Source organism: Pelophylax lessonae, assembly GCF_965119305.1.
Source record: "Pelophylax lessonae genome assembly, chromosome: 2".
Taxonomy (NCBI): domain Eukaryota; kingdom Metazoa; phylum Chordata; class Amphibia; order Anura; family Ranidae; genus Pelophylax; species Pelophylax lessonae.
In genome coordinates this window covers 149919936-149943355 of record NC_138769.1, presented here as the reverse complement: position 1 = coordinate 149943355, position 23420 = coordinate 149919936, and the positions used below count along the sequence as shown (strand labels likewise).

The window sequence follows — 23420 nt, the reverse complement described above, 5'->3', positions numbered from 1 at the left end:
CTATACCTTGCATTCACTGAGCAATTCTAGGAAGCAAATGAAAGCATTCAGTGAGCTACTACTGTTATCCGGCAAATACTGAAACTGCATTAAAAGTAAAAAAGGGGGGCGGATGTTAAGCTCTACAGTAGTGTTGCTTTAAATTGATCTTTCAGATGTTCCACAAGGTCACTGCATAGGTGCCCTAAGACATTTGCAGACATTGTTATCTAAAAGTCTACAAGCTTACAAATGTACTGTATTCCCTAACACAAAGCATCTTTCAGCAATTTTTCAGACTGGCTGCATTGTGCTGTGCCAACCCAAACATTTATTTATCATATCTGTGTCAAGTACACGTTTTGACAGTCCAGGAACAACATCTACCTTCTGCCAACATGGGCTGTGAGCAGCTGCATTGTATGATTTATTAGAGTGTGTGCAAATCAAGACAAATCAAGCAAAGACTGTATCAAGAACTGCTTGTAAGCAAAGCACCCATGCCAGCGTTTTCTTTGGAAAGCTGTGTAGGTAATAAACAGAACTTAAAAATGGGAAGGTAAGTTAAAATAAAACACGTGCTTACCTTTTCACCGAATATCCTTTGGCAGATTCCATTTTTTGCAAGTTTCTCTTTAACTTGACGGGTGAGCTCGATGGTGTCCACTTCCTGATACATGTACACCTCATACTGTTCAGGAGTTAGTGGAGGGACAGAGGGTTTGGTTGGTTTGGTAATAGATACAACGGGAGATGAAGGCAATGGACTGTTCTGGGGCGTTTCACTGCGGCTGGCTCCCGTCATGCTGATTTCCGAGCTCTGTGAATATGGAGACTCAGCATTTGGCCACTCCTTCCAGTACTCTGAAGACGACGAGGGCCCTTGTCGATCCGGCCTGTTCTGAGTGATAAGTTTCTCCTTTGTGCAGTTGGACTCTTCAGATTTTGTTTCTTCAAGGGGTGCGGTGGTTCTCCTGTCATGTGGAACGGTGTTCCACCAATGATCTTTCCATGCAGTACCTCGTCCCAGCTCATTCTTTACATGCCTTAGCATTCCCTGCGTAGATTCAGTCATGCTATGAATGTCTAACATTGACGTCTCTTGGGGTTCTTTTTTTACGCTACAAAGGCTCTGTAAGGTAGAGATGCCAGAGTCCACAACGGGTGTGTGTTTCTTCAGTGACATGGTTAAGGGAGAGTAACTAGACACTGAAGACACTGCAGTGGTAGAGATAAGTTTTGGAGAAATGATGGCAAGATCAGCTTGGGACAGAGATGCCGTTTTTAAGGCAGGTTCAAAAGCAGCTTGCTGGGCTTCCATTTCTCGTCTTGCTTGTTGTAGAATGGACCGAATAGTGTCATCAGAATTACCACTGCTAGATGCTGAAGAGGGCTGAGCCGGCTCAACTGCAGGAACAAGTTTAAAAAAATTAGACACAAATTTTTATAACCTTAACCAAAAGTCACAGCCTGTTAAATAAGGTGTTTGTACTTACCATAAAATCTATTTCTTGGAGTCCAGTGAGGAAAATTGGAATTCTGAAATAGTTGGGTTTTATTGCCACCTACAGGAGGTTTAGGACACTGGTAAACAGAAAAATTGCAAGCCAACCCTAGTATATTCCCCTTCTCTACCAAGCATGCCTCAGTTTTGTGAAAAGCAATAGCAAGGCAAAGAAAAAATGTGGTGGGGTAGAACCTGTGACCCTGATCTGACCACAAGAAATATATTTTACAGCAAGTACAAAAATCTTATTTTCGCTCTCGTCCATTGAGGGACACAGGAATTCAGAAACAGTTGTGACACCCAAAAACAGTGAGGGTATGGCAGCAGACATTGCAAGATCCATGAGCGCAATATGAACCATCTACATGTAGGGCAACCTGAAGCACCAATGCCCATATCTGAACCAAATGAGTTGAAGTTTCCTGCAAGAGAGGGAAAGTTGTCAACACCAAGGAAAGGCCACAGAGGATCAACCTGATGCTCAAGACCGTAAAAAAAAAAGGGATAATTGTTTAGGAGAAAAAGAAATGTCTACACAATCAGAAGGCTATGAAAACAAAACCTCTCAAAACAGATAAAACACGTAAAACAACATACCTGATACCTTAGAAGAAAAAAAGAGACAAGCAATGTGATGTGGTCAATAGAAAAGAACACTGGGACAAGTCCCCAGGAGAACAAGTCCCCAGGAGAACAAGTCCCCAGAAGGAGCCTTGGGAAAAAGCATGTCCACAAGCGAAGGCTAGTTGGTCTTCCAATCCTTAGGATACAGGGAAGAAATGTTCTATGATAGGAATTAAGTTTCCTGGCTAGACACCCAATCTCACAATGAGATATCCAAGGAATATGAGATTCCTTACAAAGCAATATCCAACAAGGATAGCTAAATGACCCCTTAGACTGGTAGAAAAATAAGGGGTTCCAATAACAGCAATCGAGCTGGCTAAAGAAAGGTGGTAGGGAGCCCAAGAGGTGCCTCTACAAGGGCATGCAGGGACGAAGAAAGAAGAACCTTAGCCATACTGCTAAGAACATTCATCTGATTAAGAACAGAATTGAAGAAAGGATCTGGAGAAACTTCCTCAAGAAGCTGTGAATTAGCTTTGTAAGGTGATCAGGTACCCATGAAGGCCTCTAGATGTGTTCTATTCCCAACAAGGGGGTAGCGAAAGCAGGATCCCACTATGTTTGCCTGCTTACAATCCAGGAGTGCACATATCTCTTGTATGGCAGGAAGAATTTCTCACTGGAGGGTTGAGGAGCACCCAAGTGCAAAAAAAACTCTAACTTCGGTGCAGAGAATATGGTTTGGGGAGAGCCAGATTGTAATGTCCCGTCTCTAAGGATACAATGCGATCGAGAGCAGCACTTTGTGTTGTCCCAACATAGGCAACAGGACACTTGTCCTGTCAGAGGAAGAATTCCTAAAACATTCAGGAGTTAAAAGGTCACACAACACCTAAGTGGAATCCAACAGATTCCACTTCGGGAAACCAACTCACAGTAGATTCCCCTGTCAAAGAAGAGACCATCTGGCATGTGGATGCCCCAGCAAGCAAAGCCCAACCAGGGCAGGGGGCAGGGATTACCCCATTCACCCTGAAAGACTAATTGGCCACACAATGCCCTACAAACCACTAAAAAGAAAGAAGGGGCAATTTCCCTGGCAGTTAGGAATGGTCAAATGACCCACAGATTGCAGACATCTTTATCAAGGGTTTCAGCTGAACAGCCTCGCCCCCTGGGTGAACAACAGTTCCCAACATTAGATGCCTGTGAGGCCCGTTCTGTTGGAAGCTTGCAGGTATTAGGCCCTTACAAATGGTTTTGACTGCAAGGGTCCAAAAAGTCAACCCTCTGCAGAGAAGGTTATCCAGGTTTTCAACAGTGGGGATGCCAGGAAAAGGCACTAGGTTAGGCATATGGCAGGCTGATCCTCTACAGTAACCTGCATTGCATCAACATGGCCTAAAACAACTCCCTGTCAGTCTGAGTCAAAAGGTAAAGAAAGTGAAGCATCTCAAAAAAAGTCACTTTGCAATAGACTGTTAGGAATGGCAATGCAACTAGGTCCAATTATGAGGATTTTTGGCAAACGGAAGTGGCCAGGAGGATAGTGAAAATAGATAAGAATTCTGAGATTTACATGGTGCTTCAGTAGCAGTAGGCAGGATTAAAGGTGGGAAAGAGAGCATGTAGTGCATACACGCATCGCTACACCCAGCAGATGACATTAGGGCTTGGTCCCTCAGCCTTAATCCTTAATGTGGTAAAAAAACAGCAGTGGTTGGAAGTTTAAAAATGTGTCCAACAGTGTAAACAGTGAGGCAACTCCTAATGCTTCAGCCCGAATGGCCTTACTCAAAAAGTGAGTCTTTAGAAACAGTGCCACACCTGTGGCTGTACCATGACTCCGGACCCTGAAAACTATCTGCAGCAAAAATGCCACAATGAAAAATCCAGTGCCTAAAGGTCACATTCCAGGCTAGACCAGCATGTCTAGTCCAACAGGGTCCAGGTATGGCTTCCGAAGGCTAAAGCTGTGCAAAATTCTGGATAGCGGTTATCAAGAGACCAGCTCAAGCGACAGCATAGCAAGGAATCTTGATTAAGACCCTCCCTTCTAGATTGTAAGCTCTAACGAGCAAGGCCCTCTAGTTCCTCCTGTTTTGAACTGTATTGTAACTGTATTGTCTTCCCTCACATTGTAAAGCGCTGCGCAAACTGTTGGCGCTATATAAATCCTGTATAATAATAATAATTTAAGTCACTGAGATTCAAACTTTCAACCTTCTAGGACACTTACAAAAAAACTGAGGCATGCGGGGTAGAGGAAGGGATAAATAGGGGAAGGCTTGCAATTTTTGTGTTTCCCGTGTCCTAAATTTACTTTGGGCAGCAGTATAACACTTCTCGGTTTCTCAATTCCTGTGTTCCTTAATGTACAAGGAATCAAGTGTACAAAGTAAACTCTAAACTGAGACTAGACAGCAATTACTGCATTATAAATATATATGTATAAGTATATATAAAGCATATACTGCCACTTTCATCATATAGTCGGTTGATGCAGTCTATCTGAAGAGCTAACAGGATGGAACTAAAAGGAAATGTACACTGGGTGATGGTGCAGTGTTCAGATGTAGGAATCCTTAAAAGGAGTTTTCCACATTCATGTAAAAAGCCCTTCAGCTGATCAGCAGCGAGTCAGTGGATTTGTATGGCAGAAACCAAGTTGCCTTTCCTAAAAAAATCTAGTTCTGTTTTTAGCAATCTGCATTTCTATACTTCAAATTTAACAAATCTGCTTTTAAAGCAGGACTCCAGGCATACAACTAAATGCACATTTAAAATGCATGCATCTGAACCATTGTTTACTATTTAGAAGGATTTGTAATTTGCCATGATTCATAGCTAGTCAAGTAACACTAAAATTTCTAATTTAAAGCTTGTACCTAATGCCTGCTCATCTGACCATACATTAGCAAGAGACTAAATCATTTGGCTTGATTTATTACAGAAATAGAAACTGTACTCATCATTGTCAATATTAATTTAGCTTAGTAAACAAGGTGAAGCTGTTGTTCGCATTTAAGTGGTTCTAAAGCCTTAAGGTGTTTTACCTAAATGCATTATATGCATTCAGGTTTAAAAACCTTCCACGCTGCAGGACCCCACCCACCCCCGCCTATACTTACCTGAGCCTGATCTCAATCCAGCATTGTGCACATGAGCACTGGCTCTGTCCCTCCGCACTGGGCAGATTGACAGTAGTGGGAGCTATTGGTTCCCACTGCTGCCAATGAAATCATGTGGTGAGAGAGGGGCTAAGCCAGGACAGGATTTTTGCTTCTCCAAAACAATACGGTGATACCACCTCTCTCCTGCGCTTAGAATCCAAGCTCCCCGACCACACTTCCCACGGGACTCACATATGGCGTCTCGGATGGCTAGAGTCTTGCTGCCCAAAAAGGACTGGGGTAGCCCAACAGTACTACAGGTAAAAAGAAACAAAAAAGGGCGCACCGACCTAGCGCATTATCCTCAATAGTAGGCTTTATTAGTACAACATGTAAAATGGCTACTCACAGTCATATCAAGCTCAATCCCTCCAATGTTAGGAATAGTCCATGCATTAGTCTATAATCCTGTTAAGATGATGGCTGACGCGTTTCGAGGCTCAGCCTCTTCCTCAGAGCCACTGAGTGGCTCTGAGGAAGAGGCTGAGCCTCGAAATGCGTCAGCCGTCATCTTAACAGGATTATAGACTAATGCATGGACTATTCCTAACGTGGGAGGGATTGAGCTTGATATGACTGTGAGTAGCCATTTTACATGTTATACTAATAAAGCCTACTATTGAGGATAATGCGCTAGGTCGGTGCGCCCTTTTTTGTTTCTTTTTACCAACAGGATTTATGCTTGCTTGACTGGATGATTGTTGTAAACACAGCTTCTACCTATTCAATAAGTCAACGTACACTTCCCAAGGAAAACATACATTTTCCACTTTTTCTAAGTGAACAGTCCATATTCCTTTAATTATTCAACACCACTTTCCTCAGAGCAGCAGGTAACACAGGAAGCTAACGTAGGAGAGAGTGGTGTTACCTGCCGAATTAGGCAAAGTGAGAGGGCTAAGCAGAATTTAAAGTGTTTAATAATGGTGGACATTGGGCATGTTATACACACCAAACAATCTTAGTATACAGGACATGTGAAGCATGCCCTGTCCTTATCCGCTGCTGCTTCCCACTCTGTATTTGCTGCCAATTGCCAGCTGTCATGAGGTTGATGCTTGTTTGCACCTGCTTGACCTGAGCTTCTATCTGCGTATGGTGTCAGTTTAAGCAACCTGACAAACAACCCTTTGGTAAACCCTTACTTTACCATAACCAATCATAATTTACTTTTCCTATTCTCCTCTAAGGCTGGGTTTACATACACTTTATTGTCAAAAGTATTGGGGCGCCTTCCTTTACACACACATGAACTTTAATGGCATCCTAGTCTTAGTCTGTTGGGTTAAAAATTTAGTTGGCCCACCCTTTGCAGCTATAACAGCTTCAACTCTTCTGGGAAGGCTGTCCACAAGGTTTAGGAATGTTTGACCATTCTTCCAGAAGCATATTTGTGGTCAGGCACTGATGTGGACGAGAAGACCTGGCTCGCAGTCTCTGCTCTTATTCATCCTAAAGGTGTTCTATCGGACAGGTCAGGACTTTGTGCAGGCCAGTCAAGTTCCTCCTCCCCAAACTCACACATCAATATATATTTATGGACCTTGCTTTGTACACTGGTGCGCAGTCATGTTGGAAAAGGAAGGGCCAACCCCAAACTGTTCTCACAAAGTTGGGAGCATGAGATTGTCCAAAATGTCTTGGTATGTTCACACCTTAAGAGTTCCCTTCACTGGAACTAAGGGGCCAAGCCCAACCCCTGAAAAACAACCCCACACCATAATCCCCCCCTCTGCAAAATGATTTGGACCAGTGCACAAAGCAAGGTCCATAAAGACATGGATAAGCAAGTTTGGGATGGAGGAACTTGACTAGCCTGCCCAAAGTTCTGACCTGTCTGTCTGATAGAACACCTTTGGGATGAATAAGAGCAAAGACTGCAAGCCAGGCCTTCTTGTCCACCTCAGTGCCTGAACACAAATGCGCTTCTGGAAGAAGGGTCAAACATTCCCATAGACACGCTCCTAAACCTTGTGGACAGCCTTCCCAGAAGAGTTGTAGAAGCAAAGGGGGGGGGGGGGGGACTCAATTATGAACCCTACGGACTAAGACTGGGATGCCATTAAAATTCACGTGTGTGCAAAGGAAGGCATTCCAATACTTTTGACAATAAAGTGTATATGAACCCAGCCTTAGAGGAGAATAGGAAAAGTAAATTATGATTGATTAGGGTAAAGTAATCTCTTTTGAAGCATGTAGGCAACACATATGTATTTCAGCTGTGTATCCACCCGCATGCCTGGAGCTCTGCCTTAAAAACGGTCACACGTCAATATACTGTTAATTATTGCACTTATTTGTTTTTAAAAAGTATATCATAAAGCAAAGCCCAAGCCAGAATGACATGTAAACTATATAAGTGAGGTCATTAGCTGTCCTAAAAGTGCTTAAAATGTGCATGTAGGCAGATTCTATTACTGTAGAATAAAGACTGGCAGCACTTCTAAACACATTGCCTGTGCAAATTACCCCAACACCACCAGTCCAGATCCACCATGCAGGATAGAGTGTAGCAAAAAGAGTTTGAACATTTTCTCTATGTAGTCTAATTTTATTGTGTAAGCAAATATTTTTACTGCAACGATTCTTTGATCAAGTATGCACATAAAAGGATGTGTCAAAATGAAGTTACAAGTGCAGAATGTAAGACAGACTAGTTCTTTAGCAATACATGTCAATCAAAAGCTAAAACATTTTTTTTTTTTTTTTTTTAAGTTTTGTATAAAGTAGGGTAGGATTAAAAATCTATTAGGTATTTTAGGGTCATCTGTGTCCCATTGAGGAGATTTACTATCACTTCTAGTCTTGTAGACCCAGATCAGGACTAGTTCACACCAGCAACCCACAGGAATGTGATTTAAATGGATGGGCTGAAATTACACCAGAATGTACAAAAAATTGTGCATGCATTACTTTTGGAAAATGCACTGCACCAATTTGATGGTATTGAGATACCATGCGACCGGTGTCGGGGGCCCCTTAACAATGTATTGGCACCTGCATCATATTGCAAATGCAGTGCGTTTTGAATGCGGAGTGGGAAATGTGCACAGACCGTACATTTTCCGCACCTCAATATGGTGTAAACTAGCTTTCCAAAGGGAAGGATGCTTGCACTTTTAGAGGCCACGCATGTATCAATTATATCACAGAATCAGTCATTCAACGTGACTAATCTAATAAAATACTATAAAAATTGTAAACCAGACACCAGTCTATTCGACTGATTTAGTGAGCTCTTGCTCTATTGGCCACAGAAGAATTTTGTTGCTCTCTTTTAACTGAACAAATGTGTATGTGTGTTGAGGAAGCAATTGTAAAATAGGATCAATTAAGGCTCCATTCACACTTGTACGACTGCAAAGTTGCTTCGACTTTGGATTACATTTTTGGATGGGTGCAACTTGGACAACTGTTGCACAAAAGTTGCATTGTATAACATTTAGGTACAACTTTAATGCAACTTCTTAGGGTTAACATTGAAGTCTATGACCCTGAAGTTGCATAAAAGTCAGACCAAAGTAGTGGATGAACTTCTTTTGAAGTTGCTGCAACTGTAAGTCACGCATATATGAATGGTTATCATTGGAAAACATAAGGAACGACTTGTCATGCAACTTTGATATCCAAAGTTGCATGACAAGTCGCACAAGTGTGAATGGAGCCTAAATGATTGATTTTAGGACTAATTGATTGATCATTATTTTAAGTCAATTACAAAGCACAAAACAAAAATGAGTGGGCTTCGTTGTTCAGTTTCAGTTGATAAAACACTTGTTTGTGTTCACTTGTGTCCAGATTGGTCACAAATTGGTACATGTATGGCCACCATTCAATGTGTCTCCAATGGAGCACTTCCTTTCTATTCCTGTTCTGCTTACAGCTTAAAATTTTATTTGTGTGGTTACTAGGACAAAAAAAGGATAAATCTCATCAGCAGAACATAGAGCGACCTCACATAGGTCCTAACCCTTCCTGAAAAAAAGAAGAAGAGGTGTTTGCTTTAGATATACTTTATGGACAAATTATTTCTCTCATGTGGTAAATAACTACAAGCCTCAAGATGCCCTACTTTTCTTTTTAAGGAAATTGCAGTCGCCAAAATAAAAAAAAAAACCCTAAGGTGTCAGGATCTAGTTCTAAAAACTCTACAGTGTGTTCTACAATGACTTTCTAATCATTACTCATACATACATAGGTTGATGGCCAATGACACTTACCAGTCTTTAGCACCTGCAGCTCTCTTTTGGCTTGTTCTAGAATAGACTTAATGGCTTCATCTGAGCCTGTCTCTGAGGTTCTTATCCGTGTGGTAATATTTCCTAAAGTCACAATATAAATAAAATGCATAATTAGGTAATGCACAGAACATACAACTCTCTGAATACAAAAACAATAAAGTGACCAATCACTGTGTTGACACCTTCTGCAAAGTCTACGGTCTTCTGACTTGAATCTGAAGAAATACAGCTTTCAGTGACATTCTCTGTCACATCGGTTCATAGATTCAGCTGGTCATTACTTAAGCTGGGTGTAAAATTACATATCCCTTCATCACCACAACAATGTGCTCTGGGGATCTTTCCTGCTGTGCTATTGTACTGTGATTGGAGGGAACCCTTCCCATCTGAATAAACTTATCAACACTTGCAAGTGCTGATCGAATGCTGGTTTTCCAGCAAGACCGTTCCACAGAAGCAGATCATTGGACCAACTTCTGTTGAACAGACAGCGATACACATGCTGAACCGGCTGACTTTCAGCATAATTGTATCAGGCTTTGGGCTAAACATCTGCCGTATCACCTCTTTACTGTAATCATCCAGAGGCCCAGCAATACTGATCCTTTTTATTTACAGATATAAGAAAGTAACCACTTGACCACTGGAAGGTTTTACCCTCTTCCTGACCAGACCTTTTTTTGCTATTCAGCACTGTGCTGCTTTAGCAATTGCGCGGTCATGCAACGCTGAACGCAAATGAAATTTATATCATTTTTTCCACACAATCGAGCTTTCTTGTAGTGGTATTATAACATCACTGAGTTTCTTTTTTTTTTTTATATTGGTGAAAACAGACTGAATTTTAAAGAAAACCCCCCCAAAAAAACAATATTTTCTGTTATAAAACATATCAAATAAAAAGAAAAAACATAAGTGTTGGCCAAAATGTATTCTGCTACATGTCTTTGATAATAAAAAAAATCACAATAAGTGTATATTAACTGGTTTGTGTGAAAGTTATTATAGCGTCTACAAACAATGGTAAATATAGTGGAATTTACGCAGCTACAGAAGCTATACTTTAATGATGGAGAACAGAGACTTATAGTGTGACTGTTATAGTGTCATGTGTGTAAGCACCAATCCTAGGATGCTGAAAACTTCTGCCTTCAGTTCCAAGATGCTGAAAACATTTTCATAACACCTTTTTCCAACTAACTTCTTCTATTCTACATATAGCTAAGCAAAATCTGTTTGCAACTACAAAGTGTGCAATATCATAATAATTTTACTGATTAAATGAGGGCCAATACATGCTGCTATCATTTTCATAAGGAGCTGTCAGTCAAGCAGAGTCGATTAGAACACTAAGTGCTCTGCTTCTCTCTCAACTGAAGTTTGCTGGAAACAGGATATTGAACAAATCAACAAATGCAGGATATTTGGCCAGACTGTAAAATATGTTTGCCAAGTTTCGATCAAGTAAAAACTATTTTTAGACATGACTGGTTTAAACTCAGCTAGAAATGCTAATGAGCTGTAATAGTATATCTACTTGGCAATACCGTGCCAAGGTAGAACACTGATCAAGAGGTATGCACATATAGCTAAAATATAGTGGCGCTGGATCTGTGCCCTCTGCACTGTGCAGTGGAGGCAGGGTTAGATCACACCAGGAGGGGCTGGAAGAAGAGCAGAACAGTACTGGGAAAGGATCCAGAAAGGAAAGGATAAAAAGTCTGGCTTGCTAGGACCAGCAGACAAACTGATACTGACCAGAAAGGCTCCAAATATAAAACAGATAAAGCATCACAGGTACTATAGTGGTGAAAGGAAAGTTCTAATTATGTTCATTCTATTAAATTCAGACTGATTAAAACAAAAACAGTAACCAATGCTAAGAACTTTATGTACTTTATGAGCCATCACTTTATGTTCTGGAGTCAAAGTTTTATTTTGTTTTACACTGACACCAATGTTGGGGGTTATTATTGCAGTCAATGACACCAATACTAGGGATCATTATTGCCAAATCTAGTTTATAGCACTACAGTGTAATTACTAAATATTTATTTTCTTCATTAGGAGTGTGAAGACACTGGGGGTGAGGAGTAGGGTAGTGATGGGCTCAGGCGTGTTCAAATTGAGCCCACCAGGAAGCCCTCACTGCACACCTCCAATCATAGGCAGTGAGGCGTTTCTCAATCTGCAGCTGCACATACACACGCTGCCTACGATTAGCTTTCTGTCGGGCTCAATCTGAACACACCTGAGCCCATAGCTAGTGGGGGGTATTTACTAAAACTTGTGCTCACAGAATCTGGTGCAGCTGTGTATAGTAACCAATCAGCTTCTAATTTCAGCCTGTTCAATTAAAGTGGGAGTAAACTCCCTTTGTTGTTTTGTACCTACAGGTAAGCCTATAAGGAAGCCCCTTTTACACAAATGGATCAATTGGGTCTGCCTGTCAAGATTTCTAGGCAAACCCTCCATTGCCTTCTATGAAGATGTGTCCATTGACACCCAATCTGATCCTGTCTGTTAAAAAAAAGATGTATGGAGGGGATCTGTTCTCCGTCCGTCTGGCGTTTCGGACAACAGTCGAATGGAAATGGACAGGCAGTCTGTTTCCATCTGATCTCCCATAGAGGACAGCGGGCTGTGTCCGCTCTGCATAACACAAAAAAGGACCTATCATCCGCCTGCTCAGCGGGGATCAGCAGACAGATTCCCTGCTGATCCAAACAAAATAAGGTGAAATACACACCTTTCTCCTGCGCTCAGAAGACGAGGCTCCCCGACCGCTCTTCCCACAAAGCTTTACAAAAGGCGTCTCAGATGGCTATGGTCTTGCTGCCCTAAAGGACTGGGGCAGTCCAACAGTACACTAAATCTCCCTTAGTATTGATATGAAAATTAACCAACCAAAGCTGGGCCCAAGAATAGTTAAATTACATATCTGATAGTTGTCCTACCTGCCAAAGAAATCTGCAAACAAAAAACACAAAAAAGGGCGCATCGACCTAGCGCATTATCCTCAATAATGGTTTTTATTGTTGTAACATAGAAAAAATGGCTACTCACAAACACAGTTGAAATCAATCATAACGGACTCAGAAACTTGAGTGTCATAAGTAGTCCATACGAAAGTCCATTGTCCTATTAGGATGACGGCTTCCTCTGGTGGCTCTGAGGAAGAGGCATAGGCCTCGAAACGCGTCAGCCGTCATCCTAATAGGACAATGGACTTTCGTATGGACTACTTTTGACACTCAAGTTTCTGAGTCCGATATGATTGATTTCATCTGTGTTTGTGAGTAGCCATTTTTTCTATGTTACAACAATAAAAATTATTATTGAGGATAATGCGCTAGGTCGATGCGCCCTTTTTTGTGTTTTTTGTTTGCAGATTCCCCGCTGAGCAGGTGGATCTGCCGCTGAAGTCTGCACGTCTCCTAAATGTTCATGTCATCTAATAAGAGAGCTGCGCCACACCCCATGACGTCATCAGATGAAGGTGAAGATGGATTCCCTGTTAGTAGTGACAGGGCGCAGCTGGAGGGATCAGTTACACAGGCGAGTCCATCATAATGTGCTAGTATAGGGTGCATATTAGCACACTGTAAGATTACCCTGTCGGGGGAACCAATTTTTTTTTTTTTTTTTAACGTGATTTAGTACCGCTTGAACCTTTAACAATAAAACCTGGAAGCTGATTACTATGCACAGCTGCACCAGATTTTCTTGTCCCCCATTTTAGTAAATCTCCCCCATTTTGTTTTATAAATCCAGCACTCTCAATTTCCTGCAATATTTTCAGTACACCAGGCTCAAAAGATTTACTACCCCTGCTTTAATGCAGGTAGCGCAAATATCTGAATATTAGCTTCCTGCAATCCCTTGTATAGCAGCTCTTAGACAGAGAAAAAGAAGGGTAACACTTTAAGAGCCGGTCCACACTGCCGCGACTTGTTAGCCTGATAAGTCGCGCTCCCTTGCGGTCCATTGACCGCTACAGGTCCCGTTCTAATAGGAGCGACACAAGTCGCTCCTACTTATAAAAAGGGTCCTGTACTACTTTGGGGCGACCTCGGAGGGACTTGCATAGACTTCACTTATGTGAAGTCCCTGCAAGTCGCTCCGAAGTCGTGGTGCATGGGAATGCACAAGTCGCCCCCGAAGTCATGCAGAGTCGTGTTGCCTTAGTGTGAACCGACTATAAAAGTGTACCCAAAGCCAAGAATAAAAATGTAATATTTTGCAACTCACCAGTTCTTAGTGTGGTATCTACATTAGATTTTATTTTTTTGGGCTTTTTTATATCTTGTGATTCTGCCCTGTCCTACGGTGAAAATGCTCACTCGATACACTATATCTATGAATATTGTCACCCTAGGACTATAAAAAACCTGCTCCTCCACAACATAGGGGGGAGATGTAAAACAGTCCACACAGAGACCTGGAAAGAATGCTAACTGAAAAATATCAGCAAAGACAGAAAGGGAAGTTATCAGCTTACAGGATTTCTGGAAGAATCAAGAGGTATTTGTTACTACTTATTGATTACAAGCTTTTAATGGAATATATAATGGATCAAAGGGGAGAAAATAAGAAAACAATATTCTTGGGGATTAAATGCACTGCATTCACATACACAGATTGAACACACTGACATGGAAGAGGGAAGAGTGAGGGGTGATGTGCTCAGTGTGCTGTCTCTTCTTCATTGTCAAGCACCAGGCTTGGGGGTTGTGTTCTGGCCAGTGCTCCTAATGAAGTTATGCTAGAGCTGCCAGGAGTACCTGGATATGAAAGCTAGACACAGAGAATTAGAATTCCTTTGGCAGGTAGGACAACTATCAGATATGTATTTTGACTATTCTTGGGCCCAGCTTTGGTTGGTTAATTTTCATATCAATACTAAGGGAGATTTAGTGGTGGATCTCACAGTTCCTAACTAGCTATATGTTTATGCAGGCTTACAACTGTGCAAGGCTTCATATCTCCCTTTTATTTAGCATTAATTACTTTGTCTAAGTCTGACCCTTCAGCTGGAGTGTCTGGGGGTCAGAGGTCGCCTTTAAGTCTGACAGTTGCTGCTTTCACATACTTTATGCTTAGAAGATGGAGACAGTGTGTGGGGTCAGGCAGATGACATGTTGGCAACTATTCTAATTTGGATGGCCCTTGACCCTCTCATACCAGCAACAGCAGTTCCCACATTTCTATCCTGATTCATTTTAAGCTGAAGGAGGAGGCAAATATTTTATTTATTGTCCCTACCCTCCCTCCGGTGTCCCCTGACTGAGTAAAGTAGACAAGTTTAGGTCTCCTTTAAGCTATAACATTAATTATTAGGCTTCTATTTGCATTGTTTTCTGCAGCCTTCAACTCATCCATGAATGCAACTCAGCACATCTGCCACCTGTGATCTTTTCCATCAGTGAGATGTTCTAAAGCTATAAAAAACCTCCTAAGCCAAGATATAATAATTAGTTTAATAGGATTAATTAGAGTTCTGTTAGAGATGCAATAAAAGCTACTTGCCATTGCTCCTTTGCAGTTTAATAAACCACAAACAGAAAAAGGGGGGGACATTTATGTTGGGTGATATTGTGAAAACCTTAGATCTAGTGCAAGTGGCACTGTTATTTTATGAGGTAGCATTTGAGACATTAGCATTTTCAGTCCCTGTGCTTCCAAAAAAGCAATGGTGACCTGATGCTACATAGCAATAAGTTCAGAGAAGTTCAATAAAAGCAAAGTTTAAAAAATACGGACTCACTCGATCAGCCAACCATAAATGGCATGTATGTAATGTTCAAGAAAAGTACAGCGAGTCTACAGAACTCACATGCGTAAAAACACACATCTATATTATTCTTCATCTATAGCATTAGGCTCATTAACTGGAGAACTCAAAAGAAATTAATTTTGTATTTTTCCATCTTTACATGTCTCTTGGGTGATATTTTTTGGTATTTTAGTATTTCAGTGTCCGAAATTGAATGATCTCTGGCACCCTGGATACAGAAATCAGGCATCCACGTTCTAATCATATATATGAACTTTAGAAGAGAGTTAGCAAGACTATTTATTAACAATAGGAATATTTTATGATGTTATTCTAATCTGTTTTACAGTTTATAGTTTACACTGCAGCTCCATTGGTTTTCAAAATATAGATGACAAAAAAAAAAAAAAAAAATCAAACAAGACTTGCTGAAGTGAGCATCAAAAAGCAGCATGCTCTTGCTTTTTCAATCTTCATTTATTTAAAGTGGTACTAAAAGTTCTTTTTTTTCAATCCATGCATGCTAATCCCTCACTACTTAACATGCATGGTATATGCCAATAATGAATTTATGTTATTGTCTGCATTTCGGTATGTTAAATATAACACTGAAAGCATTTTGTTATATCGTTTTTTTAAGTCTAAAATCTGTAAATATTTCAGAAATTCCAACCTGTCTTGAAGCCTCTTCACAAGTTCTATGTTATCTCAAAGGTTTATTTAGCCCTCCCAGTACTTATCTTGGGATAGAAGTTGAATAGTATCTACAGTTGTGCTCATAAGTTTACATACCCTGGCAGAATTTATGATTTCTTAGCCATTTTTCAGAGAATATGAATGAGAACACAAAAACTTTTCTTTCACTCATGGTTAGTGTTTGGCTGAAGGCTGCGAATTTGCAGCCTGTTCCCGCATCGCAAACGCACCCCTGGCAGTTCACACTGCCATATGCGATATGCAGGGGGTGTCAATTAAATGTTAACGACACCCCCAGTTTGATCGCATATCGCAGTGCGATCTGAAAGTTCGCACAGGATCGGATCGCACAAGTGTGAACCACTGTGCGATCCGATCCTGATGCGGCTGGAAAAAAGGGTCCTGTGCGTGTTTGGTGCGGATACAGTGCGAATTCAGCCATACAAAGTGTATGGCTGAATTTTCATCCGCACCTCCGATCGCATGTAATGAAGGAGCAGTGCGCTCCGAATTACATGCGATTGGCGCACTCGCAGAAGTGTGAACCGGCCCGTAATTAGTGTGTGTGTATATAAAAGGTCAATGAGTTTCTGGATTCCTGACAGACCCTTGCATCTTTCATCCAGTGCTACACTAACGTTTCTGGATTCTGAGTTATGGGGAAAGCAAAAGAATTGTCAAAGGATCTGCGGGAAAAGGTAGTTGAATAATGAAGGAATTGAGAATGCCAATCAGCAGTGTTCAAACTCTAATCTAATCAAGAAGTGGAAAATGAGGGTTTCTGTTGAAACCAAACCACGGTCAAGTAGACCAACTAAAATTTCAGCCACAACTGCCAGGAAAATTGTTCGGGATGCAAAGAAAAACCCACAAATGACTTCAGGTGAAATGCTGGACTCTCTGAAAACATTTGCTGTGACTGTTTCAAGATGCACAATAAGGAGGCACTTGAAAAAAGATGGGCTACATGGTCGAGTCGCCAGAAGAAAGCCATTACTACGCAAATGCCACAAAGTATCCCGCTTACACCAAACAGCACAGAGACAAACCTCAAACCTTCTGGCACAAAGTCTTTTGGAGTGATGAGACCAAAATTGAGCTTTTTGGCCACAACCATAAACGTTACATTTGGAGAGGAGTCAGCAAGACCTATGATGAAAGGTACACCATTCCTACTGTGAAACACGGAGGTGGATTGCTGATGTTTTGGGGATGTGTGAGCTACAAAAGGCACAGGAAATTTGGTCGGAAATGATGGCAAGATGAATGCAGTATGTTATAAAAAAATACTGAAGGAAAATTTGCATTCATCAGCCTTGAAGCTGCGCATGGGACGTACTTGGACATTCCAACATGACAATGATCCTAAACACAAGGCCAAGTCGACCTGTCATTGGCTACAACAGAATAAAGTGAAAGTTCTGGAGTGGCCATCTGTCTCCTGACCTCAATATCACTGAGCCCCTCTGGGGAGATCTCAAAAGTGCAGTTAATGCCCAAGAATTTACAGGAACTGGAGGCTTGCCAGGTAGAATGGGCAGCTTTACCATCTGAGAAGATAAAGCGCCTCATCCACAAATATCACAAAAGACTTCAAGCTATCACTGATGTTAAATACACGGCATTAGGAACTGTAGTATGTAAACTTTTGATCAGGGTCATATGCGTTGTTTCTGTTGTCATGATTTAAAAAGAGTAAACACAGCTGATTAATAAATGGCTTCAGCCAAACACTAACCATGAGTGAAAGAAACGTTTTTGTGTTATCATTCATATTCAATAAATTCTGCCAGGGTATGTAAACTTATGAGCACAACTGTATGCTTTGAAAATAAAGACCATTGCATGGATGAAAAGTTTAGTCCAAAAAAAATAAAATAAAAATGCTGTGTTGTTGTCAGCCTACAATAGGAAATTAAGAGCTGGGAGCATTTCTAGCAAAGATCAGGTCGGTTTCTGTACTTGCAGGGTCTTTAAAGGAAACAGAAAGCAGGGAAATGTGCATGAGTGATGTACCACATTTTTTTGCCCTTCCCTGATGCTTTAGTGGTAGTATACTCCGCTTTTTAATTTTTACCTACAGATACGCCTATAATAAAGCTTACCTGTAGGTAAAAATAATATCTCCTAAACCTTCACGGTTTAGGAGATATTCACCCTGCAGGCAGCCGCTGACACCAGTGGTGCATGCGCTCTGAAGATCCGGCGTATCTTGCTGGACCTTCTGAGCTCCTTGCCGGAAAGTGAACTCCAGTGTGCATACGCGGTAGTGATGTCATTGCGGCTCCGGCCACTCACAGCGCCGGAGCTGTCGAACCTGGAAGAGATGTCAGCTCCCTCAGAGGTGTCCAGGCAACCATGTGGGGGCTTCGTTCTAAGGTAGGTATGGCACATTATGCCATTGTCCTGCAGGTTTTTTTTTGGGGGGGATACAACCGCTTTAAACCTCTATTGCAATCTAGTTGATTGGACATTCTAAAACATACTGCCTTTCTTGACTTAGATGGAACATATCGTTTTCATGCAATATTTCAATTTTCCTCTACAATTCTACGCAAATTCTGCTGTTCAACAGTCCTGTACAGCTGCTCACGCAAACAGTTGCCATACAACATTATAATTCTGCAATTGAAACCACTGAACAGCTCAGCCTTTATTTTCAATGTGCATTCGTCAGGGGGTCAATTTGCACTACAGTATACTAAGCCCCACAATAATAATTAAGTACTGGTGTTAGCAATTACTTCTAGCTAAACAGGTGCTGGTTTTGGAATGAGTTATAACTTAATTCTGGGTTTTGCCTTTAATAAGAACATCATCCGTGATCATTGTCATCGTCAGTAAGCATACAAAGAGACACTTAACTTCAAACAAACCTTTTATCTAGAAGAAGAATGCTGAAAAGTATATTTATATTCCAGCTAATAGCTTCTGCAGTTGTTACTTTGCCTGAATATCATTATTGAGAAAGCTGATCTACGGGGAAACCAAATACAAAGCTCAAATATCGTACATACACGTACATGGGAGCCGTTTGTCATTTTAACCAGCCTGTCCTTGTATTTACACAGCCCTGTTACATAGCACAGCCATGTTGGGCGACTTCATTTTTTTCTACTGCATATAAGTAATGCAGCTTGGTTATGACCTTGCCTTCAGTCTGTGATTGAGCAATGGAGGAGAAGCAGCCACCTGATGAGATTATATCTCTTCTGTTTTAGCACGGCCATTCTCATAATGTCCAGAAAATCTTTGGGTTTTTGTATTTATTTTGTAACTTGGATAGGAGAAGGGATGAATGGGATACTCCTGGAACTAAACTATGCACAATTTGGCGGAGACACTTGAATACTGCTGTTTGGTGCTGACTTGACGCTGGCTGAATGCCTATCAATACTAACCAGATGCCTGTTTATGCTGACTTGACTTGAGACTGCTTTCTCACTAAAGAAGTCCTCTTTAAAGCTCCCCCTAAGCACTCCTGTTAAGGTAGCTATTTGAATACACTGCTGCACTGCTGAACACTTCAGGGCCCGCACCGGCTCCCTTTTTTCTCTCACTAATCTTCAGGGCTTAGACACTGGCACCCCCTTTCTCAATCACAACTACTATTTAGCTATCTCCTGGATCCCTTTGACCTTCTAGAGTGGCCCCCTCTCTCAGGAAGACCACAGGGCAGTTTAGAGTACCAACACTGTTTTTCCTGGAAACTTCTGCCCAGCAGCTCCACTCGGTCCACAGCACTCTGAATCCTTCCTGCAGCCCAGCTCAACCTCTGGTCCTCTAGGCCGACTGCCCAGGACAACCTCACTTGCTCTGACAGGAGGAGAGACAGACGTCACCCTCCTCTTGGGACTCTGCTTCCCGCCAAAGACCCCCTGTCCCAGGCTCCCCTCAGACTTCTATCTCATCCCAGGGTGCATTGTAGCAAACTCCGCCTACTGAGACAGCTACAAGCCCTGGTGTGCTATTGGCCAGGTTTCCTCCACTGTCCAATAAGAGCCCTCATTGGAAACATTGGGGAGACTCCCCAGACTCAACAGATCACACCTGGAAACGTGACAGCCTAACTAAATGATCAGGCCCCCCTGATAAGCAGACAGGGCCCCATATATGCTTTTTTCCTAGCACCTACCTAGGAGGGTGCTACATTTGTATTATATATATGCAGGCATTGGAGTTGATTTACTAAAACTGGGGAGTGCAAAATCTGGTGCAGCTCTGCATAGAAACCATTTAGCTTCCAGGCTTTTTTTTGTCAAAGCTTAATAGTACAAGATACATTTTGAAGCTGCTTGGCTACTATGCACAGCTGCACCAGATTCTGCACTCTCTTGTTCTAATAAATGAACCCCAATGTGTCCTACATGTTAGCACTGCACTGTGACTACTACCCATTACTGTTCCTCTTTCTCAGTGCTGGTTTATCAGTCTTTTGAAACAATAAAAATCCAAGAACAATTACACCTGCATTTAGGGTGATAACTGTACTATCCAGATACACAAACAACTATTAGACTACATGCACATAGACCTTGCAGGCATATAATTCCCAGTGTTTATCAAATGCCTGGGAAGCTGCATGTGGTGTGTACAACCAGCCATAGAAGCAAATGGATGTATGCCCTTGTATTTGTGGAAACACTAATGTACAGAAGCATCAGCATTTACTCAAATACAGAGATGTACAACCATTCACTTCTATGGCCGACTTCTCAACCTGCAGCTACCCCTAAGGGCAGAAAAACACCCTGGGAATTCTACACTAGGCATTTTTCAAATGTCTGTGTGCATGAAGCCTATAGAGGGAAAATACCTTTAAAGAAAGAAACAGCTAATAGGTAAAAATATGAACATCGCACAATAACTGCTTCTAGGTGACCTTGATATTAACAGCTTTAAATGAGTTGTAAAGTCAGACGTTTGTTTTATCCTTAAGCATTATATGCATTACGATAAAACGCCTTCTGTGTGCAGCACCCCCGGCCCCCTTCATACTTACCTGAGGCCCCCCTCTATCCAGCGATGTCCACGAGTGTCTAAGCCGCCCGAGATTCTCCCTCCTGATTGGCTGAGACATAGTAGCGGCGCCATTGGCTGTTGCTGCTCTCAATGTCAGCTAGCCAATCAGGAGATAGAGAGGGGGCGGGGCCAGGTCAGGGCTCTGCATCTGAATGGACACAGGGAGCTGTCACTCGGCTCGGGTGCCCCCATAGCTTGCTTGCTAGCTAGGTTATGCTTGCTGTGGGGGCACTGAATAGGAGGTAGGATCACAGAAGAGGGACCCGAGAAGAGGAGGATCCAGGCTGCTCTGTGCAAAACCACTGCAACAGAGGAGGTAAGTATAACATGTTTGTTATTTTCATAGGAAAAAAACTAGACTTTACAATCACTTTAAACATGCCATGCTACCCTTTGGAAAACCAAATTGCTGTCTTTGCAAAGCATGAAATTGGCTTTAAACATTCCATACTCTAAAACAAAAAGAAAAAGTTTGGGCTGGACATACACTTTCGTATGCATACATTTTACTGCCGGTTCACACTGATCCGACTTGTCAGCCGACATGGTCGCCTGACAAGTAGGTTCCAATGCTGTGCAATGGAACTGTTCTAATCAGAGTGACTCAAGTCGCTCCGACTTAGAAAAAGGTTCCTGCACTATTTTTTTGCAAAGTCGTAGCGACTTGCATTGACCTCTATTATGAGAAGTCGTTGCAAGCCGCGCTGAAGTCGCTCTGCACGGGCGACTTCATTAGTCGCCCGAAGTCGGGGCGACTTCGAGTCGGATTAGTGTGAACCGACTCTTACAGGTGATTTAATGAAGCAAGGTTCAGCATTACAGTGTGAGAATATACACCTTTTCACCAGCCCACAGTACATAAACGGCCAGGTGGAACAAGCGCCTTTCTGACTGGACGGGAAGAGGGGAATTGCTGCAGCCTGTCAGTGATCTCTGTGTAGCTGATGATTTTAACCGCTTGCCGACTGTCCACAGTATATTTAGTGCAGCAGTCAGCCCCTCAGGTCTCGGGAGCGAGCGTGCGCCGCCAGAGGCACGCTCCCGCGTGGTCACGGTCACTCGCGATCGTCGGTGGAGAGGGAGAAAGGCAGGCGGCTAATGTAAACAAGCCGCCTGTCATTCTCCCCTGTGTATGAATAGTGATCATATGGTTCTACTATGTAGGACCGTTGATCACTGTTCCTACACCTCAAGCCACAGCCAATCACAGTTAGAATCACGCCCCTAGGGACACACATAACCCCTCCCTCTTAAAAAAAGTTAACCCCTTCACTGCCAGTGTAATTTTACAGTAACAGTGCATATTTATAGCACGGATTACTGTAGTAATGTCACTGGTAACCCCAAAAGTGTCAAAAATGTCAGTCAAGGGTCCGATCTGTCCGCCGCAATGTCGCAGTGCCGCCAAAAAAAAAATCGCAGATCGACGCCATTACACGTTAAAAAAAAACAACAAAAATAACAAAAATCTTTCCCTTTGTTAGTAAAAAAAACTTTTGCGCAAACCAATCAAAATACGCTTATTGCGATTTTTTTTTACCAAACATATGTAGCATAAAACAAATTGGCCGAAAATGTTAAAAAATTTTGATTTTTACATTTTTTTGGGGGAATTTCATATAAAAAAATGTGAAAAATATTGTTATTTTTGCAAAATTGACGCTCTTTTTTTGTTTATAGAGAAAGATCAAAAAATCGCACAGGTGATCAAATACCACCAAAAGAAAGCTCTGTTTGTGGGGAAAAAAGGACGTCAAATTTGTTTAGGTACAGTGTCGCACGACCGCGCAATTGTCCGTTAAAGTCACGCAGTGCCGAATCGCAAAATAGGCCCTGGTCAGGAAGGGGGTAAAGTGATTAATGTTCTGTTCCTGCCCACAGTGCATATCAACATCTGCACTAGTGTCCCCATCAACATCTGTCAACAGTGTACAGTGCACAAAAAACATCTGTCACAGTGTAACAGATAATACTTTTTTTTTTAAAGAACCGTGTAAAAAAAAAAAAAAAAAAGGAATAAAAAAAAATGTAAAGCACCCCCAAAGGCAAATGCACGAGTTGGTCCCGTAGGCATACGTAAACAGCAATCGTACCACACATGTGAGGCATTGCTATGAACGTCCGGGCTTAAGCAATAATTCTAGCACCAGACCTCCTCTGTAACCTGTAAAGGCTTAAAAAGCATCCACTATGAAGATTTTTAAATACCGCAGTTGGACGCTATTCCATAAGCATGGGCAATTTTAAAGGGTGACGTGTTTGGTATCTATTTACTAGGCGTAAAAAGCATATTTTAGATTTTACCAAAAAAAAAATGTATTATATTGTGTGTGTGTGTGTGCGCATTCAAATTCATTAAAGTGTATTTTTTTCCGAAAAAATTGCATTAGAAAAACTGCTGCGCAAATACCGTGTGACACCCACCATTTTATTCTCTAGGACCTCTGATAAAAAATATA

General features: G+C 41.8%; 1 protein-coding gene across 2 annotated transcripts in view; it reads right to left on the bottom strand.

Annotated features, from left to right (window-relative positions):
- The window catches only part of CUX1 (cut like homeobox 1), a 615616-nt gene that overhangs the window by 189728 nt on the left and 402468 nt on the right, over window positions 1-23420 (bottom strand). Inside the window, exons 17-18 of one of the 2 annotated variants that reach the window (XM_082244943.1) lie at window positions 9447-9548; window positions 566-1386 (exon numbers count right to left, since the gene is read on the bottom strand). The exons of the other annotated variant lie outside the window; for it this stretch is intronic. Coding sequence (XP_082101069.1) covers window positions 566-1386; window positions 9447-9548 — 923 coding nt within the window. The remainder of the gene's footprint in view (window positions 1-565; window positions 1387-9446; window positions 9549-23420) is intronic. 2 annotated transcript variants of the gene reach the window in all.